Genomic DNA, 24,802 nt, shown 5'->3' with positions numbered 1-24,802 from the left:
TTAATCCCATAGATAATTGCTGATAAAAAGGCACTGTTGTGATCAAACCATGCTTCTACAGTCTAACTTCTGTTTCAAAATGGCAACATATAAATGATGGTTGTATTACTGATCATATAGTATATTCTGTCAGAGAGCCCCAGCATCATACACTTATACTGTATACTATACACCAATTTGCTGCATGTTGAGTACACAATTTATTTTCTCTAGTCAGACTAGAATTCTTCTTCATTGCTCAATAACCAAGGATTTTCCTAAGCTCCATCTGATTATGTGTTGCTGCTTTTCAATGACAGGTGCCTTGGATCTCTCTCCTGTGCAACCATTTGCCCGGTGGTAATGACTGTGACATTCTTGTCGGGTATACAGCTGTTTACCGAGTCTGCTTCGGCACTGCATCTTTCTATTTCATCCAGTCAGTCTTCCTTTTCAATGTGAAGTCTACACAGGAGTTCAGAGCCATGGTCCACAACGGGTAAACTTTAATACTCTATCATAAAACCAATGATTTTTGGCCTCCATTAAATGTCAGTATCTTTCACATGTACACATTGCATCCGTCTGCTAACTCTTTATTCCTGCAGATGTATTTAGAAATATATTAAAGTAGATACGGTAAGAAATGTCTAAACATGGTATATGCCCTAACATGAAAAGTTACATAACTTCCCCCAGGCATGTCTGAAGACATAGTACAGTCTGTCGCTTGTTCTGAGGGACAGCATTACAAGGGAAAATAGCCTGCCCCTTTTTATCAAGAGTTACTATCTTAATGGAAGCCAGATAGTGATTTTCACAGTACACCATTAACCATTACACCTACAACGAGCTGAAGCTCAGATTTTGCAAATAAGCCACAAGTGCCCATTGAGCAGGCCTGATTGCCATAGGTGCCCACTGCCTCCTTCCACTATGTCCATAATGAAAGTAATATCAAGTCAAAGAAGTGGCTATTTTTTCTGATTATCGTTACTTTTGTGTTATGTTTTTCAGGTTTTGGTGTCTGAAATTCCTGATTCTAATTGGAATGTGTGTGGCCGCATTCTTTATTCCCGCAGATTCTTTCATAAGAGGTGAGAGAGGTCTTATATCACATGATGAAAGGTCATTGACTGAGTGCACTGGCATAGCATAGTTGTGCATGTAAATCTAGGCCTTGCATGTGTTTTATGCTTATATTACACAAGGCCTGAAGTGAAAAGGGAACTCTACACACCTTCAGTTGTATGCACAACAGAGCTGCTATTAATAAACCTGTCATTCGGGGCAGGTAATGTGTGCAAAGTATGGGTGCTGTCTTACACTTCTGGGTATACACTATTGGAATGAGATAAAAATCATTACACTTTCTCAGTTAACTCATAACCAGAGATGAGCGAACCTGGAGCATGCTCGAGTCCAACCGAACCAGAACTTTCGGCATTTGATTAGCGGTGGCTGCTGAACTTGGATAAAGCCCTAAGGCTATGTGGAAATCATGGATATAGTCATTGGCTGTATCCATGTTTTCCAGACAACCTTAGGGCTTTATCCAACTTCAGCAGTCACCGCTAATCAAATACCGAACGTTCGGGTTCGGATCGACTCGAACCCGGTTTGCTCATCTCTACTCATAACCCAGAACAACCCTTTGCAGCCAATCACAGTGAGAGATGTCATCCCTTACAGTGTAAAAACATGCCTGACTTTATCTATTTCTGTACAATGTGAAACATGGTTTGGTACTGGTGATGTTATACCAATAGCTAAAGCGTACCTGACACTAAAAATAACTTTTGACAGGCAAGGAGATAAATTTCAGCCAAGTTGTTCTAGTGCTTCGTGGGAGTCTGAACACATTAAGACCCCAAACAAGAGAACCTTTTGACATGTTTCTATGACATGAATCCATAACTTTCAACAGCATCCAAGATAGTTTATGTGCGACCAAGACCATAGCGACGTTTCGACCCCATAGGGTCTTTGTCAAGCATTAGAGATGAGCACAACTCGAGCACGCCCGCGCCTGTCTGGACCTGAGTGCATAGTATTTGATTACCGGTGGCTGCAGAAGTTGGATGCAGCCCTAAGGCTGCCTGGAAAACATGGTTACAGCCTATGGCCCTGTTCACACTGAGCAAGAAAGCGGAATTCCGCCATTCCTGCTCAGTGTGAACGGGGCCTATTGCTGCATTCATGTCCTCCAGGACTGCCTAGGGCTGCATCTAATTTCTTTGGGGTTTAACCCAAATCAGCTGTTACAAAACTAAAATTCCCATCATACTCTGGGCAACCAAAGCCATATCTTTGGTTGCTCAGGCATAATGGGAATTGTAGTTTGGGATCCACCTGAGTGCTGAAGGTTCACTATCATTGTCATAGGAGCTCTCTTTATTTTTATAGGGTGATTAATTTGGTGGGGGTTTTTTTGGTTGTTGTTTGTCCTTTGAGTTTTGCAGCACCTGGAAAACTACAGATTGTGAAACATGTATATACTATAACCTCAGTGATAAAATATTACTTCCCATTGTGGTTACTAAGATGTATGTTTCTTTTTACAGATTTATTAGTTTTATTAGAATTTATTTGTAAATATACATGTTCCTTATAATGTTATTTCCACCTTGGGTTGAGTCTTAGCATCTGTTTTTGCAGTATGGCATTATGTAGGAGTGTGCGGTGGGTTCTCCTTTGTTCTCATCCAGCTGGTATTGATAACAGCGTTTGCTCACACATGGAACAAGAATTGGTAAGATGTTACTTTTGCTCATATTCCTTTATTTTGTTATTGCTTTCAGTTGATATAATTCAGATAGAATAAAGATTATGTGGTTTACATATGCACATGATGTCACCACTGGGGGGCAGTGAAGACAGCGTCAATAAAATCTTTGCCATAAGTGTTCAAGACTAACAACAACCACAATGTACATTTACAGGAATATGTGATTTTTTTTTTTTTTACTTTATTCAGTTACTATGATTAGTGTGTATTCATATTATTACATATCTATATGTACTTATATATACACACAAGACCATTTGTTTTAACTTTAATGTGAAAACAATCTCCATGTTAGAAGAGTCATAGTTGTATTGTGTTAAAAGACTATAATGGTATCCGCTGTATCTTCGCCTCCACAATTGCATTTTGGTTACTTATCAGTGTAGGAGACATAGGCAGCCTTCTCACTGGCTATACGGATGCATAACTAGTAAAGGTGAGCATATATTACAATATAGTATTACTAATAAGGCCTATCTGTTCCTCTCTCCTCAGGCTCACCGGTGCGTCTAAAGACAAACGCTGGTATTTTGCAGTCCTGATTACCACCTTGCTCTTTTATTCCATTGCCTCGCTGGCCTTCTATTTCCTGTATACCTACTTCACCCATCCAGCTGGCTGTCTCCTGAACAAGGGACTGATAAGCATTAACATCAGCTTGTGTATAATCATGTCCTTCATTTCCATCACCCCATGTGTACAGCTCAGTAAGTACCGTGGAATGGAAGGGTTCTAAACAACATGGAATAAGTTACTTTTATAGGCTATGTTCACATGATGTTTTTTCTGTCCGTTTTTTTTTTTCCTCAAAATGACATCCATCAATTCTCTTTTAGGCGCCCGTCAATACAATGACGGCTATTGGTACATTATTCTAGTTCATGACCTTTTAGGTGTTTGAAGGTCAATTGAATTTAGTAGTAAAGATGGTTAAAGGATGGGGAACAACTAAAAATAATGTCTGTTGTTTGCAAAATACCATCCGTGAATAACTGTCAGGAACATTTATTTGACATTCGCCCAAACAACGTACATTATTCAATACACTATAGAGGAGATTTACCAAAGGGTGTAAAATATAGACTGGTGTAAACTGCCAACAGCAACCAATCACAGCTCAGCTTTCAGCTCTGGCAAAATGAGGAACCGTGATTGGTTGCTGTGAGCAGTTTACACCAATGGATATTTTACACCCTGTGATAAATCTGGGCCTGTGTATTGGGCAGCCGTCATTCCACTGACTTTAATGCATTCCATTGACTTCAGTTACAATTTGGTAGTTCAGTACAGTATTTTCTCTCTCTTTTTTTTTTTTTTTTACACAGTGTGAACATAACCATCCATTGAGATTAAAGGGGCAAAGTTCTAGACTGGCATGTAAAGTCTTATAGGCCATGTGATGCTTCACTGACTGAAAATAAACAAAGTAACCTTCCTCCAGAAGGAAGAGAACTTACTCTCTATTGCCACCTTTTGGAGGTAACATCTATGCAAGTCATTGCTCAGCCCTTCAAAGAGCCTTACAAGTCATAATCTCCCCCAGAAGGAAGAATTACTCATCTGTAGACAGCTGTTTTAGGGTTCTTGCCTCTCAAGCAGAGTGCTGCCTGGTGAGCAGAGAGATCAGTTATGTACTGCAGGAGCAAGAACCCCAAGTCAGCTGTCTGCAGGTGAATAACACTATCTTCTGGAGATATTCTGACTAATTATCCCCAACCAGCTCTTTAATGGGAAACTATGTGCAAGTTAGAAGCATCAAACCTGCTGACATGTCCGTATAGAGCACAGGCCCTGAGGATGAAGATAAGTTACTTACCTTGATGCTCACGGCTGTTTTCCGTATATTATCAATTTAATATGCTAATTAGGCGTTTTGGTGCACTTGGAGTGGAGCACCAATACGCCCCAGCCTCCAACCCCTCCTGCCTAATATTAGCAGAGCAGCACAGAGCACCATCCCAATATTTATTAGAAGGGCGAACTGGCCGGGGCTGATTGGTAGCCCCGCCAACAAGTACCACCCAAACGCCTCATTAACATATTAAATAAACTGCTAATATACCAAAAACCGAGTCAGTGATTAAGGACATATCTGCAGCTTACATGCCTCTAACCTGCTGATAGTTTCCCTTAAAGGAGACCTGTCACCCCCCATGCCGAGGTGACAGGCTCCCGACCCCCAGTTAGATCCCCTTATACGTACCTCATCCCGCCGAGTCCCGCTGCCGGAGCCGGTCCCGGGACTTAGGTATCCCGGTCAGAAGCCGGCGCGCGCGCTCTGGAGAGAGGTCCGGCGTCCATAAATAATGAATGGAGCCGTGCGCGCGCTGCAGAGATAAGTCCGGCGGAGTTGCGGGGAGGCTACCTCCAATAGGGGATACCAGAGGTTATTCCCTCTTCCTTCTGGAGCAATCCTACTTTGCATACTCTTATACAAAACTAACATACAGTTGTAGAATGTATAGTGTATTTATTCTGTTTCCCATACAGCACCAACATATTCTAAAGTGTAGATATTATCATCATTCACATCAGACTCACAATGACAAGAAGCGGCAGAGGTTCCTTCAAGTTGCTTATCTCTCAGCAAACCATGCTTTTCAGTCTAAGCCAAACTATTGTACGTTTAGAAAATGACTCCAGTGTAGTCACTAGCTGACTAAAGGCCCTATTCCACCAACAGATCTGACGACAGATTATCTGCCAAAGATTTGAAGCCAAACCCAGGAACAGACTATAAACAGAGAACAGATCATAAAGGAAAGACTGGATTTCTCCTCTTTTCAAATCCATTCCTGGGTTTGGCTTCAAATCTTTGGCAGATAATCTGGGCCTTAAGTTAGGGTCATTGAATTGAATGGGGCCTGTGCCTATCCAAGCACAGCTATATCACCAGCTTAAGACTTTGCTGAAGTATCTGTACCTGGCCTTACTGCTTTGACTGCTAAATTTCCCACATGGACTAATCTATATATCTAGCTGCTTCCTTAACTTAGAAAAAAGAACTTCAGTAGGTTAGTTGAAGGGAAGGTCTGTTCAAAAACTGAAAATCAGTTTTGACTGGGTGACATCTTTAGCGATCTGCAACTAAGTCAGCTCCTGTGCAGTGACCAGAAACTTTTGCTATTAACAGTATAAATGACTTTAAAATGTATTTTATTCCCTGTTGCTTGGATAGTGACAACAATTTTCTACACTGCTATACAGATTGTTATCATTCAGATAAGTCCCTAACCTTACAATTGAACCTGGATGCATTGTCCTTGATCAGAAGAGAACCCAGGACCTCAGCAGTGCTAACCACTGTACTGCCTTTAGCGTCTCTTCATACAATATTAGTCACTGTACAGTATTAGGTAATACTGGAGGCAGTTCATTCCCAGTGCTATGTTTTTATCAAAGTAATACATATTCCTCCACGGGCTGGGCCTCATGCAACACATGTCTTTAATGTTCCAGCCTGATCTGGGAAATGATTAATTGTACTGATGCTTTTTTGTTATAATAGTGTTTATGCCTGGGACCCTGTATATTTAACAAGTAACTGTATAACAAACCACAGTCTGAATGATGGCTGCAGATTTCCAGCTGTTTGGGTCAGTCTGATAACTTATTGCCCTCTGATCTGCAAAGAAATAAACGAAGAAGATTTATGTTTAAACTATTCTTCTCAATCCTATAAGAGCCCACTGCTTTCAGCATCCCTTCCAGTAATCCCATTGGCACAAATCATATAGCGGGGCCATGTGAGGTCATGACTTTGTCTACTTAGCATGTGAATAGTATTCTTGTATCCTGACATTTGTACCAAAGGGGCTTAGAGTAGCCTTCTGTTTGATGTTGCATCCCCTGCTGTTACTAGAGTGCCAGACTATTTCCAGGTTTAGCAGCCATGACATCATATATTGGAGTGATACAGTACACTTCTGGGCAAGTTCACATGCTCACAGATTTTTAGAACAGTATAAGTTCTTATTTACTATCTATCTATCTATCTATCTATCTATCTATCTATCTATCTATCTATCTATCTCCTATCTATCTATCTATCTATCTATCTCCTATCTATCTATCTATCTATCTATCTATCTATCTATCTATCTATCTCCTATCTATCTCCTATCTATCTATCTATCTATCTATCTATCTATCTATCTATCTATCTCCTATCTATCTATCTATCTATCTATCTATCTATCTATCTATCTATCTATCTCCTATCTATCTATCTATCTATCTATCTATCTATCTATCTATCTATCAATCTATCTAAAAATAGTCCGCTGCACTCCAATTAGTGTTTGAAAAAAACTTGTTTCTTTTATTCCATCAAAAAAACGCAGTGTAACAATTCACAAACAGTTGATGCTTGAGAAAGATGGCGTGAGGCTATCGAAACGTTGCATCACATTTGCCGCACTGTTTGTGAATTGTTACACTGCGTTTTTTTTATAGAATAAAAGGAACACGTTTTTTTCAAATACTAATTGGAGTGCTGCAGACTATCTTTGCATATATTTGCAAGCTCGTGGTCTGAGTATTCTGCTGGCACCAAAGAAATCACCTGGTAGTGCTGCTTCAGTATCGTATACTTCTATCTCTCTCTAAAATGATTTTATTTTTTTGCTTTGCAGAACAGCCTCGGTCTGGATTGCTGCAAGCCTCCATCATTAGTTGCTATGTCACCTACCTTACGTTTTCAGCCCTGTCCAGTCGGCCTCCAGAACGAGGTCAGTGGAAATCTTTATATTTATTTGTTAGATATCCATCCTAAGAGCTTAAAGGGGTTATCCAGCGCTACGAAAACATGGCCACTTTTGCCACACTCTTGTCTCCAGTTGAGGTGTGGTTTGTAATTAAGCTCCATTTACTTCAATGGAACTAAGTTTCAAACCCCACCCAATCTGAAGACAAGAGAGGGGGAAAAGTGGCCATGTTGTTGTAGCACTGGATAACCCCTTTAATAAAGGAAACAACATAAGGAAAGATTACATGGACCAGGTCGACCATTTTGTGCAAACAATCTTCTATGTTTCTATCAAGGCCGGGGTCATAAATACAAGGAACAAGTAATTTTCCTTACTGACATTGATAGATATTTGCATATAAATAAATCTTTAAGAAAAATCTGCCTAAACAAGGTCATAGCAAACATGCCTTTTTTATGGTGCGTAATAATTGCGCAGTTAACTACTTCACTACTGTCGCCCTGTGTGCTGTGTGTACAAGGACTAATTGTGGTTTCATACATTTGCCTTGTCCTTGATTGAACCTTTGCTTTGTGTTGCTGTCAGCCTGTTTATATGTGTCAGGATGAGATGACAATGGCTTCCCTAGCCCTTATTCTTTGTGATAATGGCGATTGTGTTCACTTTGGGGGTTTTATATCAGTCTCCCAGATCGATCAAAAAGCAATTGTCAACACGTTGTACTAAAACATGGCCGTTCTCTCACAGCACCAAGCTCACAATCAACAAAACAGTCTTCTTTCATTTTTCACATTCCTATTCCTGCTTTAGGCTACTATTTCCCCTTATTACTCTCTCTCTTTGTATGGTTTCTCCATCAATTTGCCACTATTTTTATATGTGTGTGTAATTTTCTCCCTGTAAGCCAGCAACTTCTGAAGGTTTCCCATCATATCTTAGATGAGGTCTATTACAAAGTTACATTTAATTTATGCATAACTATAACGTTTTAAAAAAATAGAATTGCGTAGGATTCTATTTGCAGGGTTTGCATGGCATCTCCTCATCACCCATATGGTTACTATCTCCTAAGACCAAAGCTGACGTACCCCTGGAGACCTGTGGTCACAACGTGTAAAAGTGCCCTTCTGCCGCATTGGGCAGATCAGTGTGCCCTGTCCAGTACCACAAGTTCCCTCACTCACCATGACACACATAAGCACTCAGTGGCGCACCCAGCCTCCACTGTAATGTGGCATGTTAAATTCTCAGTCAATCAGAGATGAACAGGCACACATCAATGTCACCTGGGGTGCTGGGCCGAAAGTGGCCTCTGGAGCTTTCGGAGGAAATTGTGTGATGTATTGTCACAAAATGGCAGCACAATTGAAAATGTTGGGGTCGACTGTCATATAAAAGTTAAAGGGCTACAGTAAAGTTACACTAAAGTTAAGGTAAAGTACACTAAAGTTAAAGGGCTACAGTATTTCCAGTCGTGGAAGAAAGTTATTAAATTAGGTTGAAGGGTTCTGAATATGCTACAGAAGTATGCTACATAGTTATATAGTCGTAGAATTTAATTGGATGTTTTTTCTCTGCACTGCAGAAAATGATACCTTGTTTAGTAGATAATACCCTACCTGTTGTTAATGGCCTGTGCATTGTGACCTCCTGCAGAAACCTTGTTTTAGTAGCCCTTTGGCCCTTTTACATGAGACAACTATCGCTTTAAGTGAGTTCCAATATATAAGATTTATAAAGCTCAATTACTTGTGTGGCTGGGCTGCACCAATGATCACTGTATTGTTGGTGTGGCCTATTTACTTAATCATAGTCAGCCATACATTCCCATTTACGCAGGAAGATGTGTTGCCAACCTACAATGATTTAACCATAGCATTGCCTAACCATAGCATTCTACATAGAGCAGCTAGTGGTCATGTGGGTGCTGGATACATGGCCACAGACCTACTCTTCACCTAAAAGGAAAGTGATGTTTTGAATGAACTTTGGTTCATGGTAGGAAAAACTTTTTTTTTTGCTGATGCTTAAATAGAACTATATATCTTATACTGCTTTTCCAGCCAGATTGGAGCATTGTTCCCTTCCATATGTGTGCTCTCATCCTTTAGTTGTCAATGTTTTATGCGTGTTATACTTTCTACAGTTCAGTACAGAGGACAGAATATCACAGTGTGCTTCCCAAGCATCAGCAGAGATGGGCTTCAGACAGAAGATACTTCCATAGCTGTTATTGGAGCCTGCATTATGTACATCTGCATCTTATTTGCCTGGTATGTAGAAACTAAGCTATACATTTTATTTGACCTTATACTAGTACAAACAAACAAAAGGATGTCAGTGAGATGCATAGATTTTAAAGAAGAATTCAAGTAAAGTTAAAATTTAGTTTTTAAGCATAATAGGACGCGTGATGTTCCATCCTCAAAATTTACCTTGGATTTTATGTAAAGGGGTATTCCAAATGGAACTAACTTAAATAAGTGCAGGGGGTTCGATCTTGAAAACCGGGGCCCTCATTTCCTTGTTTTGAACAGAGCAGCGACTTTAGCATGTGTGACGCACCCCATTTATCGTGTGTAGAGCTGATAGAGATAGCCGAGTACAATGGTCGGCTACCTTTGGCAGCTCCATGAGCAATGAACGGAGCAGTGGTGCAAGAGGTGCATGAGTTGGGGGTCCTGTTCTATAGATCGCTGGCAGACGGATTGCCTGTGATCTTACGCTTATTCTTTATCTTGTTAATAGGAGATAAGTCAGTTTAATTTGGAATATTGTTTTAAAGTATAAGTTCATTGGCAAGTTAACATGTGACTTATGTAACAGGCTGTAGTCATTGTCATGTTTGATGCCCCCTCTTCTTCTGTCTGTGTCAACATCCATTATTGTCTCAGTGGGAACAGTGAAGTCTCATCTCCTAAAAGACTGAACAATTGTGGCCACAATCAATAATTTAGATAAGGGCCTGGAGGAGAACAGGGCAGGAAACAAATGGGTTGTTACTAAGTAGGCACAACACTCAGCTGGGCGCTTCTGCCTCTTTCTTTTAGTGATTGGTGGGGGTCTCACCTTCTGGTCCCCAACCAATCAAACTTGTGACAAGTTAAAAGTTTGTGAGGATAAAAGGTATCCTTAAAAGTGAAGCTTTAATTCATGTTCCAAACTGCTGACACTGTTAAGTGCATATAAGGCTGGGTTCACACTGCGTTTTTCCTCTACGTTCAATGTATCTATCTTTAATTGGTTAATTTTAATGGACAGAAAGACGTAGTCAACACTATTTTTGTGTACGTTAAAAAAACGGATGCGTTTTGATCCATTTTTTTCATAATGGAAGTCAATGAAAAAACGGATCCAAATGGATGGCCCACAATTGCAGCTGTTTTTCCATCCGTTTTTTCCATAAAACGTATATGTTATATGGATGAGAAAAACGCAGTTTGGACCTTGCGTAACACACACTTGTTTACAGAGACTATTACATGGCTCGATAATTGTGCTGCCTTGGCTGCATGAACAGCCGCTTGATTTCTGCAGTCTTTGGCTATGTTCACACAACGTACTAAGGCTATGTTCACACAACGTTTTTTAAGTAAAGAACGGAAACTGATTGCAATTGCCTCAGTGTCTGTTCTTTACTGCAGGGGCGGCATTGCATTGAAGTCAATGCAATGCCGCCCGCTGTGTTCTCACATCGTTATTCTAACGCCCGCTCTTTAGAACGGGCGTTAGAATAATGTGCCTGTCAATTATTACCGGACGCTGTTCGCTGAACAGCGTCCGGAAACATCAGCTGTTCACACAATGCAATGTGCAGCGCGGCCGCATATTGCATTGGACTGAATGGCTAATTGATTTGCGGGCACGTGCCTGCAGCCGATACAGAGGTATCGGCTGCAGGAACGGGCTGAGTGCAGCCCGACGGCCGGCTGTTTAACATCATCCGTTGCTATGCAACGGACGCTGTTAAACGATGTGTGAACATAGCCTAAAGAGGAAAAAGGTGCCTGCGTTTTGTGTTTAAAAAGACGTCCGTTATTGCATCATTTTAATATGCTTGACTAAAATACATTGAAGTCTATAAAATAACGGACGTCTTTTTCACACATTTTATTGAATAACGGACGTCTTTTGAGGAAGATGCATTCAATACAATGTGTGAAAAAGACGTCCGTTATTCCATAGACTTCAATGCATTTTAGTCAAGCATAATAAAATGATGCAATAACGGACGTCTTTTTACACACAAAACGCGGACGCTTTTTTCCTTGTTTTGGACGTTGTGTGAACATAGCCTTTCGCTGTAATCAGCCTGTCGGCAAACAGCTACTAATTTTTTTTCATGCCAGAATTGAGCGATCCACCAACAGGCGAGCATTTACTTGCAAGTGCTGAGGGCTGTAAAGCCTCCTCGTATTTCGTCTCATCCCTGATCCTTCTTGGTGCTCAGCTTCTAACTGAATGTCAATCAAGCAGGGATAGGAATGGGAGGAGGAGCAAGAAGGTATTTATGCTCGCTCTCCTTAGCTTAGGAAAGTCTCTGACACTTTGCACAGCAAAAAAATATTATGGAAGCACAGCTGGATATACGAAAGCTACCATGTGTCTCCATGACCTAACAGCTATCTAATAGTGTCAGCAGTTCGTAACATGAATTACAGCTGACAAATTCACTTTCAAGTAGACAATGGGATACAGGTGTTTTGTGTGTATGCACTGTGGGCAGTAGTATAGATATAAATTTGCTTTCACGTGTTAAATGGAGACACCTGTTTCACAACAAATTGCTGTGATTTTGCAATGTATTATTGCCCACATGGTTTCTACAGGTAAATAATTGAAAAGTTAAAAAAAATTGTTTTCCTTGTAGGCTAGATTCACAAGTAACGCATCCAAGTTCACAGCAAAATCCGCTGTGGATACCTCTTCTGAAATTTTCAATCTGATTACATACTCACAGCGGGATTGTCATCCTGCTGCGAGTATGAAAGTGCCGCCCCACTTAACCCCCTGCCAACGGGAAGATACTTTACCTGCTCCACGATCCGACCACATCTGAGGGTCCCGGAGGTCCCGCGCAGCTGATCAGTGACTGCGGCGGGGCCCTGCAAGTATGTAATCACATTGGAAATGACTGGAGAGGTATCCGCAACAGATTTTGCTGCGAATTAGCAGCGTGAAATCCGCCGCGCATATGTTACATGTGAATCTAGCTGTAGAGTCTGGGCTGACAAGCAAAGCAGAGAATGGCACTTTGCTGTGAAATAAATGGTTTTGTCATGGTTTACCACTGTTTGCCATTCTTTATACAAGAGAGACCAAACCCTCTGTACACTATGGTGGTATGTACAAGCAGCCTTCATTGTCTATTTTTGTTGCCATTTTGTTCCAGTTAGATTTGTTAAAGGAGGTGTATGAAATAGTTGATGTGATGCTTATTGTATATATAACAATCAGTGGTACATAAAAGCATCTTTCATCGTGTGGTTATGTGTAAGGATTACGGTGGAAAACAGATGGGCTGAAAACATATGATTTTGGAGACAATTTACTACATCATGTTTCATACATGTCTATGACTCATTTCTAATGTTTGGAACAAGACAGCACAAGTGTCAGCTCTCTTACATGAGCAATGCCAGCATTTCTCCTCATTGACTTTTAATTCATGAATTTGAATGAGATAACTCTTCTGACCCATATCTGTATGCCAATGAAATACACCCCAACAATAGGTGTAATTTATATAAGGTATATTTTGGTTATGTTATCATTGTTTCTTGACCATGTGTAAGGAGCAAGCAAACGGACATGTTCAATGTTAAAGTGGTATTTTGGGAAGCAACTTTTATGAAGAATTATGCTTAAGCAGGGGCTAGAAAAAATTAAATACTTACCATCCTCTCTCCTCTCCCACCATCAGTATTACTGAGCTCTGAGCCGATTGCACAGCACTTCCAGGATCGGGTTTAAGGGTGGGTTCACACTACGGAATTCTAGCGAATAAACTCTGCAGAATTCCGTCGGCTGTGCGCGCGCACGGCCGAGCGCCTTTCCGCCGGCTCCATAGACACCTTTCTATGGGCCGGCGTATTCCACTTTCCACCGAAAGAAGTGACATGTCACTTCTTTCGGCGGATAGCAGAATACGCCGGCCCATAGAATGGTGTCTATGGAGCTGGCGGAAAGGTGCGCGGCCGTGCGCGCGGACATACTGCAGAATTCTGCAGAGTTTATCCGCGAGAATTCCTCAGTATGAACCCACCCTAAGCCTGGAAGTGCTGCTTAGCAGGGCAGGTATGTAAGATATAGAAAATAAGACAACCTTTAATTGTAATTTTTGTACCCAATCTAGTAAAGCCACTAGTTTTACATAGGAATGATCGAAGCTTCCAATCCCAGCGCTGTAGACAGTTTTGTTAGTGAGTTTTTAGGTTTTTCATCCAAGAGTTATCATTTTTTGTCATCTGTTTAGGACATAGGCAGAACAAGTATTTTTTTAAACTACACCATTTAATTTACCCTATAATATATTTAAAGGGAACCTGCCACCAGCTGCAAGCGTTTTAAAGCTGTCACACTATGTCATAGTGCCTCGTGCACTAATACAGCCAGTACCTTTGTGTGTCCTGTCTGTGTAGTATAAACTCCAAAAAAGACCTTTATTTCATTTGCCTGAATAGTCAGTGAGGCAGTGCCTAGCCCACAAAAGCCACAGCATGACACTCCTCTTCCCTCCCTGTGCCATATTGAGCTGCATTCAGGACTCAGGATTCCATAGCTAAGCCCTGACCTGAAATCTTGTGCATGCGCCAGGAATCTAATCAGAAAACAGCAATTATGTTTATTTTTTATTGTTTATATATTATTTTTGTGGAAAAAAAATGCGAAGACATTTTTAGCTTTTAAGGTTTTTTTTTGTATTTTCAAATTAAACGATATTTGACATTTTTTAAGCCACCTAAGAAAACCAATATGTACAAAGATGGCAGACCTCAAGGCTTTCATTAGGCTTCCTTCTGCGAAGGCAACCCATTGGCAGTCTGTGATCAGGTGACAGAGAGTGTCCCCCTTTAGATGTTGTGTTTGCTATTGACCAAGGCATCTAAGTAATTAAAATGCCAGGATTGAGGATGTAGGGCCCTTTCATACTGTGTTTGAGGGCTCCTCGTATTCATCAGGATATTTCCAAAGTAAGCTGACATATACATGAAGCATGGTTTAGACTTTAGTAGACACTTACATAGTTCCCTAGTGACTATTAATTCACTGTGACTATGAGCTGAACAAAACCTATAAGATTGCACCATTGTCGGTTTCTTGAATCTTAGCTGGACTACAATAAATTTTGTGAACATTTTAAAGATGCCGGATCATTTCACTTTATGCCCATACATTTGTCCAGTGTCGTGTGTGCACCTAACTGCTAAAACTAAAGGTAGGCTGTCTCTTTTCTATACACTAGTGACTTTGCTCCGTTTAGTAAACGTGTGCATTTTGGTACGATATGAAAGAAATTTGCAGCCCTCTTTCTGATATAATTTTTTTTTTTGCAATGTTGGTGACTTGTTGATATTCAGTTATCTAAGCAGTAATGAAGTCCGCTGGGATCTGTCGGTTTGACCTCCACCAGTCTAAGTGTTTTTCTTCAATAGATAACAGTCATTGGGGTGTTACATGGAATGAGAGGGAGGAAACGCGTTAGTTGCCCACGGTTGGTGAAAACATGAAAATATTTACAGCTATCTTAATAAGGGCAGCAGTCCCTGCCAGCTGATATAAATAATGGGGCTTACTATACTTAACTGAGCTCCGAGTGGAAATGTGGAAAGGTCATGAACAGAACAACAAGAGAACCTCGGGGAATTGCTGGTTCTCCAGGCATGCAAAATATCTTTTCTAATTAAGCTGACGATATTAGAAGTTGAAAACACAGAGGCCAGCAGCAGCAGCTGCCCTCTGGATGTCTGTCCTCCAACGCACGCCTGCTTACTGACTTGCGCTAACTCTGTGGCACTGTAAATATTTCTAACTATGTTGTTCTGCAGCCAAGCCTTTTACTGCCAATGCTGTTAACATGAGAGAAGAACCATCCATAAAAAGCTGACTGATCCCTATAAAAAATAAAAATCTCTGCATCGCAAATAAGGATGGAGGAGTGGTCCCTTTCTGGGACATTAGTCTTTAATTGTATGGGAAGAATAACATAAAAGGATGGTGTAGTATAATATACAGTAGAATCATAAAAAAGGACATCTGTGCAATAGAAGCAGAAAACCCAAAATGAGTATAAAGTTGGATTTAGCTCTTCCTCCATCAGCTTTCTAACAAAGTTTCAGTTAAGCATTTTATGCTTTTGTAGCAAACAATTTTGTGAGTATAATAAACTGATCTGTAGGATTTTCTAGCACAGGCTTACGGGCCAAGTTCCATATTTTGTAAACCATTGCAAATGTAACAAGGAAACGTAAAATCCATCTTGACACTCATTGTAATCTTTCTTCACTGAAGAAGTTGGATTTGATTAAAAGTGGTTGGTTGTTTAACATAATACTAAACCCGGACATTGAATATTGGTGGTTACTAATCTTCTTTAACATCTCAGATACACAGTCTAGTCACATTGACATGATCACTTCCTACTTATAGCTCATGAAGTCACATGTGGTGAGCGGACTTGGTGGGTATATAAGGCTGCGCACATATCCCTCGTTGCAATTTAGCAGAGTTGAAAAAAGGGATGGTTATTGGCTTTTGGGCACTTTTCTGAAACAGCTCAGTTTGTGAACTAGTTGTGTGCTACAATGTAATTGAGAAATTGGTGAAATTGTAGTGTGCGTAGACAAATGGCACCAGCAAGAATAAGCGACATGCAGAGCACCACATGCCACTGATGTGAGAGGATAACATCAGCTACAAAGGTGGCCAAGGGACTGACACGCTATAGTGGAGCAGCTCACTGCTAAAAAGGAACCAGGGGGCTACTAGACATTGGTCTAAATCAACAGTTCAGTAAACCCTACAGCACATTGGACATCAAAGCAGAAGGATGGTCACTGCACCTCTGCTATCAAAGCCGCTTTGGCTGAAAAGACTTGAGTTTTCACAGTAGCATCAGAATTGGACCTCAGCTGAGGGCAAAGGATTGCCTTTTCTTACGAGCCATTTCCTTTTTCATTGAATGGATGGACATTGGCGTGTCAGGTAAAAAACATCTGAGAAGAAACACCCAACAACCAGAATGCTATATTAATATAGAAAACTTTCCTCATTTCAGTTACAGAAAAGGGAATTGGGCTGGGTGTTTCCTGAGACTTTATAAACTGTTTCCGTCACAGAAGCAGACCTCACACGATTCCTCATTAGCCGATCTGCCTTCTGCTAGAGTGACTGCTTCCAAACTTCAGCCCATACTCCGTAATCTGGCTGACACAAAGCAGCAACTTCTAGACTAGGAAAGTCACTTTGCTGATGCAAAAACATACATATAGTCTGATTGACAGAGGTGGCATGGGGACAGGAGACTGAGAATAAAGTTTATAAAGGTTTGGTTTAAATGAGCATAAGTAGACTGTAAACCTCAGCATATTGTACCCAGCCCATGCTGGGAATGGCACTGTTCAGATGTTTCCCCTCATTCTGTTTAATTTGTATTTTATGTGGGTACATAAATTAACTACAACGGATTAACGGACAATAATCGCTTGGTGTAATAGGGCCCTAACTCTTCCTTCTGGGGGAGAATCTGGCATGGCTTTCAGGAAGCAAGCAATGACTTGCATAGGCGCTACCTCCATTAGGTTGCAGCAGAGAGTAAGCTCCCTCTGGAGGAGGGCCACAGCTTTATAATTGGTTTTACCCCCACAATAAACAAAAGTTGTATTTGTGCCTTGTGGGATTTAGAAGTAAAGTACCATTTGTAGAAGTGTACATATGCTGTCATTTTTTTAATATGTTCCAGAAAACCTTTTCATTGCACTGACCACTAACATTTCATGTATTTTTATACATTGACAGCAATGAAGCGTCCTACTTAGCTGAGATGTTTGGTCCATTGTGGATGATTAAGGTGTACACCTACGAGTTCCAGGTTAGTAACTATTATTCTGCATTGGAAAGAAACACATTGCAGTGCGTTCAGAGGCTTCATAACCTGTTATGGCTCCGAGTCATTTTCTCACATTTCCTTTCTGGTGGGTAATCATTGTGTGAGCTCAGGATTTTAAGAGGTTCATTGCTAGTTCAGATCAGCATATCCAATTGAAGAATTATTGTGGTAAATTGAGCAGCAAGAGAACAGTAGTACACAGTGCACTGAGATGTCCTCAGGTCTGAGATGGGATATACTGACTAACTGCTATGTACAAGACTATATAGTGAGGCGAATACAGACCATATATATCTATGGAGCCAGTGTACAGTCTTTTTATTTTATTTTATCTTATCTTATCTGTAGAAAGCCTCCTGCTGTTTCTGCTGCCCAGAAGAAGACGAGGACGGAGGTGATGACAATTTATGTTCTTATTTGTTCCTTCATCCAAACACACACGTCCATACCCCCATGCCTGCTATTTTGAGACTACACATTAAAGTACATAGTGGTAATCCACAAACATTCACACCAAAATCCACATAGCAGGTGCAGGTTTACCTCTACAGTTTTATCTTTGAGGCTATGTTCACACCACGTATATTTCCGGCCGTAGTGCGAACCGCGAATATACGCCCATAGTTTTGAGGTTGATGCGTTCGCTTGAAAGTATACGATATACGCCCGCACAATGCACACTACGTATGAGCTTACGGATGGATCGTATACGGCGCCGTGAAAAATGAACAAGACCATTGTTTGAGGACGGAAATGTTCCAACTCACGGCCATGGATTTCCATGCGGTCACGTACAAAGTACTTATTTCAGCCAAAGTGAACTTGATTTTTAGATCCAAAAGGTTCTGTGTTTTATTGGGCTGGGAGAAGATTTCCAAGTAAATGACCTGTTTCAGATCACTTCGAAACAAGCTAGGGAAGCATAACTGTACTGCCGGCGTATGTTAGCCGTTCGCCCGCATGTTCGCAATCCGGCCGCATGTCTATTTTTCTTACAGCCGTAGTTTCAGCCGCACATGTCCAGCTGCGTACGAACTACGGCCAAACATATACGTAGTGTGAACATAGCCTGAAAGTGTTGCAGATTTGCACACAAATTTTCCACCTCATGTGGCCATACCTTAAAGCGGACGTCAGTTTATTAATATATTCAGATTGCAATCCATTGATTGGGTTTAAGTTTTCTTTATGGATCAAATAGTCTTTTATTGAAAAGTGTTGCTAGACATCATCTACTGTATGTGTATTCTATATAAGATATCTATATTATCCTATGACCAATCAATGACATACACTAGTTTCTAATCTACTAGCCACAGGCAACTATTCAACTCTTATCTAAATTGGGTGCAGCCTCATTGTGCATTGTGGAGTACTTGGTTCTACATTATATATTGTATAGCAGCATCTAATAATATGAACATTAATGACTGCTACTGTACTAGGATTTATTGCAAAAGCTATAAATATCAATTCTTGTGTCAGCCATACGCAGCATATCAGAACTGCTAAAATATGAATATTGGGACTGGCCAATTACCAGCAATATAATGTGTAAAGGCCCTATTACACGAAATGATTATCGGCCATATCTGGGCGATTATCGGCCGTATCTGGCGATTATCGGCCATTATGAATGATAATCGCTTTGTGTAAAATAATTCAACGCACGAGACAATGCATGATGTCGGCTGATCGTTGTCTTTTAACGTCCTTTAACATGTTGAAAGACGAAAGACAATGATAACAACTATCTGCTGCAATAGGAGTGGCGGCAGCAGACCACCACTGTCTCCTGTTGCCTCCCTAGATGATCTAAAGATCATCCAGGGAGCCCCCCGCAGCTCCCCTCCCCCGCACTTACCTGCTCGCTGTCAGCTTGTGTAATAGCGCCAGCAGTGAGTGGAGCACGAGGACAGGTCGGTGCTTGCTTGCTCCCTCTGATCGCCACATGTAATAGAGGCTTTAAAGGGGTGCTCCGGCGGGGGGGCACTTTTTTGAGGGTGACCGGGGAGGAGGTGGCTGAAATAAAAGACGTCCACTCACCTCCCCGGTTCCGTGACGTCTCAGGGCCGCTCAGCCACTCAGTGAAGGAGACGGGATCCGTTTGAAGTCCGCTCGGATCCCGCCTCCTTCACTGAGTGGCTGAGTGGCCCTGAGACGTAGTGTCTCGGGCGGCGTCAGACACCTGGAAGCGGCCGGGAACCGGGGACCGGAGCGCCGTGATGCGGGACCCGCCGCTGAAACCGGGGAGGTAAGTGGACGTCTTTTATTTCAGCCACCTCCTCCCCGGTCCCCAAAAAAAAGTGCCCCCACGCTGGAGCACCCCTTTAGGGGCAGCCCGACAGTCCAATATCAATTAGCTCAATTACTTGTTTCCCTAGGGGTTTCCTGTCTGAGGTGTCTGGCAGCAGCTGATTATACACACTTATTGCCAAGTCAGTTGTCTTTTTCTTTTGTACAGAAGGCTGAGGTTTGTAAATGTGTCCTCCACCCTCAGTCCCTTAGGGTACGTTCCCACTGCGGAATATGTGGTGGAATTACAATTGGAGGCCGCGTTGCAGACTCCGGTTCAAGTTTTACCTGTCCCATAGACTTTATGATATTCTCAAACTAAATTAGCCGTCCGCCCAGCGGATTTTTTCCGGACAGCAGATTTTCATTTGAGTATATCATTGAGTTTATGGGACAGGTGGAACTTCAACCGGAGTCCGCCCTGCAACCTCCACTTTATACTGCAATGCATGTTCTGTAGTTAGAATATACTTGTAGGTTTCATGTGACTGCCTGCTGGACAGTTATCCCATTATCTCCCTCCCCCGTCACCCACTTTCCCATCTATCCTTAAAGGGGTTGTCCAGCGAAAATCTTTTTCTTTCAAATCAACTGGTGTCAGAAAGTTATATAGATTTGTAATTTACTTCTATTAAAAAATCTCAAGCCTTCCCATACTTATCAGCTGCTGTATGTCATGCAGGAAATGTTTTATTTTCAGTCTGATACAGTGCCCTCTGGCCGAGACAGGAACTGTCCAAAGCAGTAGAGGTTTTCCATGGAGATTCATAGAAAACCGAGACAGATTTCCTGTCTCGGCCAGAGATGTCAGCAGAGAGCAGTGTCAGACTGAAAATAAAACAAAATTTCCAGCATGACATACAGCAGCTGATAAGTATGGGACGACTTGAGATGTTTTAATAGAAGTAAATTACAAATTTATGTATCTTTCTAAGATCAGTTGATCTGAAAGAAAAAGATTTTCGCTGGACAACCACCACATAAACCACCCACCACTAACATCTAATCTGGATACCTCATAAACAGAATCACGGCAGGGGTGACCTCAGTGAAAGAAGACACTTTGAGAGGTACAGGATTTGGGACAAATTCAACTATCATTTTAAAGTTAACCATGAAGCAGGTGGAGGGCATGTAGAGAATGAATAAAATGGTTACCAAAACTTGGCTTGAACAGTTTGTATATTTTTTTTATAATTGTAGCATGTAGCCATTGTGCAGTATACTGCTTTAAAATTGGGTCCATCTTTTTTAAAAGAACCCATTTCCCTCTATCCTTATCCTCTCCACACGTGCAGTTGTCAGTGATGGGCTGGCTGGCCACCCTATAATCCGTATCTGTAGTAGTGTCAGCCAACCCTTCCAGCAAATCTCTCTGTCTCATCCTTCACATTCAACACTTTCTTTAATCAACCACTTCCCTATGCAGGTTGAGGTGGTTTTCTGTCTGTTCCTGCATGAAGAGTCCTGTTCACCTGCCAAAGCAGTAAAGAATTCATCATACCCTGGCACCTACAGCGTTAGCAGGAGTTCAGACACATGATCCAGTATGTTGTTCAGAGAAGATTTATTCCCTTCTCCAGTCTTGCCCTCGGTGGCTGCCTGCCCCTTGCCCTGATCCTTATTTGTCCTTCATCTAATACTTATTAGAAATGGATCTGCTTGTGTTTAAGGGGCCTATTCCACTGAGCTATAATCGGCTGAATCGGCCTGATTTGGCCGATTATTGCTCCGTGGAATCGAGAGAACGATCAGCCGGTGATCGTGTCATCGGCTGATCGTTCATTTAGGTCCAAACCTAAAATCATCGTGGAATAGTGGTGAGCGGCGGGCGACCGTCGATTTGAAAATATCATACTTTACCTAACCAGGCTGCAGGTCTTCTTCTTCTGGTCCCGCGCGGCAGCATCAGCTTCGGAGCGGCCTGTCTGAACTGCAGAACGCTCAGCCAATCACTGGCCTCGGTGGTCCTGGCCAGTGATTGGCTGAGCGGTCTGTCAGGGAACAGGGGGCACGGACTCTGAATCCACTTAATTTATCATTTTTCCCACCGAAAAATAAGGGAACCTATTCCAGCTCTGAGCTGCCGTAGGTTTCCGCGGTGCACACACTGGTGCGCACGGGATTTATGTAGAGTCAGTGCGCCTCTACATAAATCAGCGAAGTGTTGGCGATGTGGGGACATTTTTAAGCACGGCGCAAAAACGCCGGACTTAACAGATGTCCCCCTATGTGTATACACTCGGGACAGGATTGCAAGTGGCCGCAACGAAAACTGACATGTCAGTTTTGTGGAGCCGCTATTCATTGAAGAAGGTCCGCACAACCCTGACAGTTCACACAAGGGAGAGTGCGGCTCCGGATGCACTTTCCATTATGTGCCATGTTAAATTGGGATGCGGGCGCACACGGATGCATCCGCATCCCAGTACTGGCCGGGATAAACTTCACTGACATCGGCCATTCTGTGACACGTCTGGGTCACAGAACAGCCGATGTCTTACCCTGTGTGAACCTTGCCTTACAGAGAAAGGATAAGATTATTCTTAAAAACTGTACTATTGAAAGGAGGCTCTAGTGCCCTGTTTGGCAGACTGTAGCCTGGATACAAGATGAGACACAGTTGGGCATAAAGGACTACAGGTCCTGTATGGCATCCAACAGCACATTTGCCCACACATGTTGCAGCAGCCCCGTAGATCCTGCACACTCACAGGTTGGTGAAGCCTGCATCCTAGCTGGGCCCTTACATGCTCGACTGCTGATAAACCTGGCGATCAGACCGGCAAAAGGAGTTTTGCAGTCTGGGAAATCCTTGCTGTGTGGCCGCGCATTTTCCTGCTGAATAATGCCAGTTAAAAGCCCGACCATGAGAGGCAAAACATGTGACTGCAGGATGTCCGCCACTCATTTCTGAGTGTACCACTATCATGGGTGACTGACTGTTATATGTGATGGCTTCCAGTTCATTACACCAGCAGCTGGGTCAGTATGCAAAAACACATTGAAAATTCAGGACATGGATTGGTCCTAATAGTGGTGCTTGTCACAAGATGTCTTGCAGCAATAAGAAGAGATGTGCTCATGTTGTTTGGAGTCTGGGTAGTCATAGCTTGCATTTTATTACAGGAGAAAAGAACCATGAGGAAGATACGGCCACTGGAGGTGGACAGACGGTCATACACGATGAGCGTGAGCAAGTGATCTACAGCTACTCCTTCTTCCACTTTGTGTTCGTGCTCGCCTCTCTCTATGTGATGATGACGCTGACCAACTGGTTCAGGTGCGCATTCCGAACATTCCCAGGTGCTTAGTCTTCTTGCTGGGCTGCATGAAGGGCCTGCTGAGAAATAACTCCCTATGATTTACAGTATGTTTACATAGGAGCCAAGAGAGTCCATCTACGTAAATGTGTGGTCTTATTGACATTCTCTTGTTACGAGATGATTGAGCAAGAGCAGAAACTTGTCTCATTATAATGTATCCTAGTGCCCAGTATTCTTTTGTTGACTCTGATTTGGAAACTATCCAGGAATGTAAGTGGTATAATACCATGTACCACTGCAGTCGGCCTTTGTTCTTTTATCAAGAATTGCATTACAATCTGTACAGTAAAGGCCAAAGGGTTGTTTGTCACATCAGGTCAGGACATTTGGCATGACGAATGTTCTGTGGCGTTCCTTCTTTTGCTAACATAATATAGAACTATATGCTCCATGAGGTGTCTGATAATTATCTTCTACGTAATTACCATTAAGTATCCCGCTGACATAATACCTGAGTCAAGTCTGTTCCTGATCTGCACAGACATGACAAGGATTGCACAACGGTGTATGTGAACTACACCTTCAAAGTCTGAGATGACACATGCTAAGGACCGTCAAAGAGCACATCCATTCGGGATTCATTCACCCCCTGCAATTGATCGATGGAATAACTGAACTGTCTGTTAAGGAAGAGATTTACTCATCTTTGCACAACAAGCCCCAAGGCTCATTCTATCTTATCAATGGTTACAATATTCAGGCAAAACCTAAAGGAAATACCATTAAATTGCAATAAACATTTTTTAAGTGGTGAACTCAATCTTCATCATATGAAAGGGTGAGACGATGTACTGTAAAAATGCCCATACACCTTAGACCAGGGATGGGGAACCTTTAGCCTTCCAACTGTTTTAAAACTATAGTTCCCATCATGCCTGGACAGCCAAAGCTAAACTATGAGTGCGGTTGTTATACAGTATTTAGAGATGATCGAACATCAGAAAATCTTAGGTTCTATAGAACTCGAACCTTGTCGAACTTTTCGCATTTGATTCCCAAAGCCTTTGATTCCCAAATCCCGAGGCAGTACCCGGGCTGTCTTCTCCTTCCCCACGGACCGGGAAGGCATCGGTATTCAAATGTGGAAAGTTCGACAAGGTTCCAGTTCTATAGAACCTAAGATTTTCCGATGTTCAATCATCTCTAGTTATATTCCCAATTAATTGGCTGTTGTTTAGCCAGCACCTTTTAAATGGAGTGCCTGTGGCAGACTCTATTAGAGGATCACAGATCTGACTGCTCAAAGGAAGTTTAGAGACAGTCAGGGGAGACTATCGGGACCCCCGCAGTCATACGGCCGGGATCACACCACTAAGTTAGTTAATGGCAGGCGGCCGCATGATCACAGCAGCCGTCATTAACAGTGAGGACCCTCACGCTCTATGAAGCATGCTCAGCTCCTGATGATAGGCATGATTCAGAATGTATTTTACCCCTTAAAGAGGTTGTTCAGCTTTTGCAGGAAAAGAAAAAAAAAAGGAATAGGACAGGATGGGATGGTGCAGTTCTAAGTGGAATAAGCTCTGCATCTCTGTGTTGTCTCCTACAGATCACAGACAGCCCCAGGGACAATCCACAAGCCCTAAAGCTATCTGTG

General features: G+C 42.0%; 1 protein-coding gene across 2 annotated transcripts in view; it reads left to right on the top strand.

Annotated features, from left to right (window-relative positions):
* SERINC4 (serine incorporator 4) overlaps positions 1 to 24,802 on the top strand; it is a 49,980-nt gene that overhangs the window by 16,972 nt on the left and 8,206 nt on the right. For both annotated transcript variants that reach the window (XM_069984101.1, XM_069984091.1), the window contains exons 4-12: positions 300 to 478; positions 997 to 1,076; positions 2,638 to 2,731; positions 3,263 to 3,474; positions 7,402 to 7,497; positions 9,623 to 9,749; positions 17,494 to 17,566; positions 17,933 to 17,978; positions 23,009 to 23,162. In XM_069984101.1, the coding sequence (XP_069840202.1) occupies positions 300 to 478; positions 997 to 1,076; positions 2,638 to 2,731; positions 3,263 to 3,474; positions 7,402 to 7,497; positions 9,623 to 9,749; positions 17,494 to 17,566; positions 17,933 to 17,978; positions 23,009 to 23,162 (1,061 nt within the window). The remainder of the gene's footprint in view (positions 1 to 299; positions 479 to 996; positions 1,077 to 2,637; positions 2,732 to 3,262; positions 3,475 to 7,401; positions 7,498 to 9,622; positions 9,750 to 17,493; positions 17,567 to 17,932; positions 17,979 to 23,008; positions 23,163 to 24,802) is intronic.

This window comes from Dendropsophus ebraccatus, chromosome 1, assembly GCF_027789765.1.
Source record: "Dendropsophus ebraccatus isolate aDenEbr1 chromosome 1, aDenEbr1.pat, whole genome shotgun sequence".
NCBI lineage: Eukaryota > Metazoa > Chordata > Amphibia > Anura > Hylidae > Dendropsophus > Dendropsophus ebraccatus.
The sequence above is the reverse complement of the archived record's forward strand: the minus strand, read 5'-3'. Positions and strand labels throughout refer to the sequence as shown.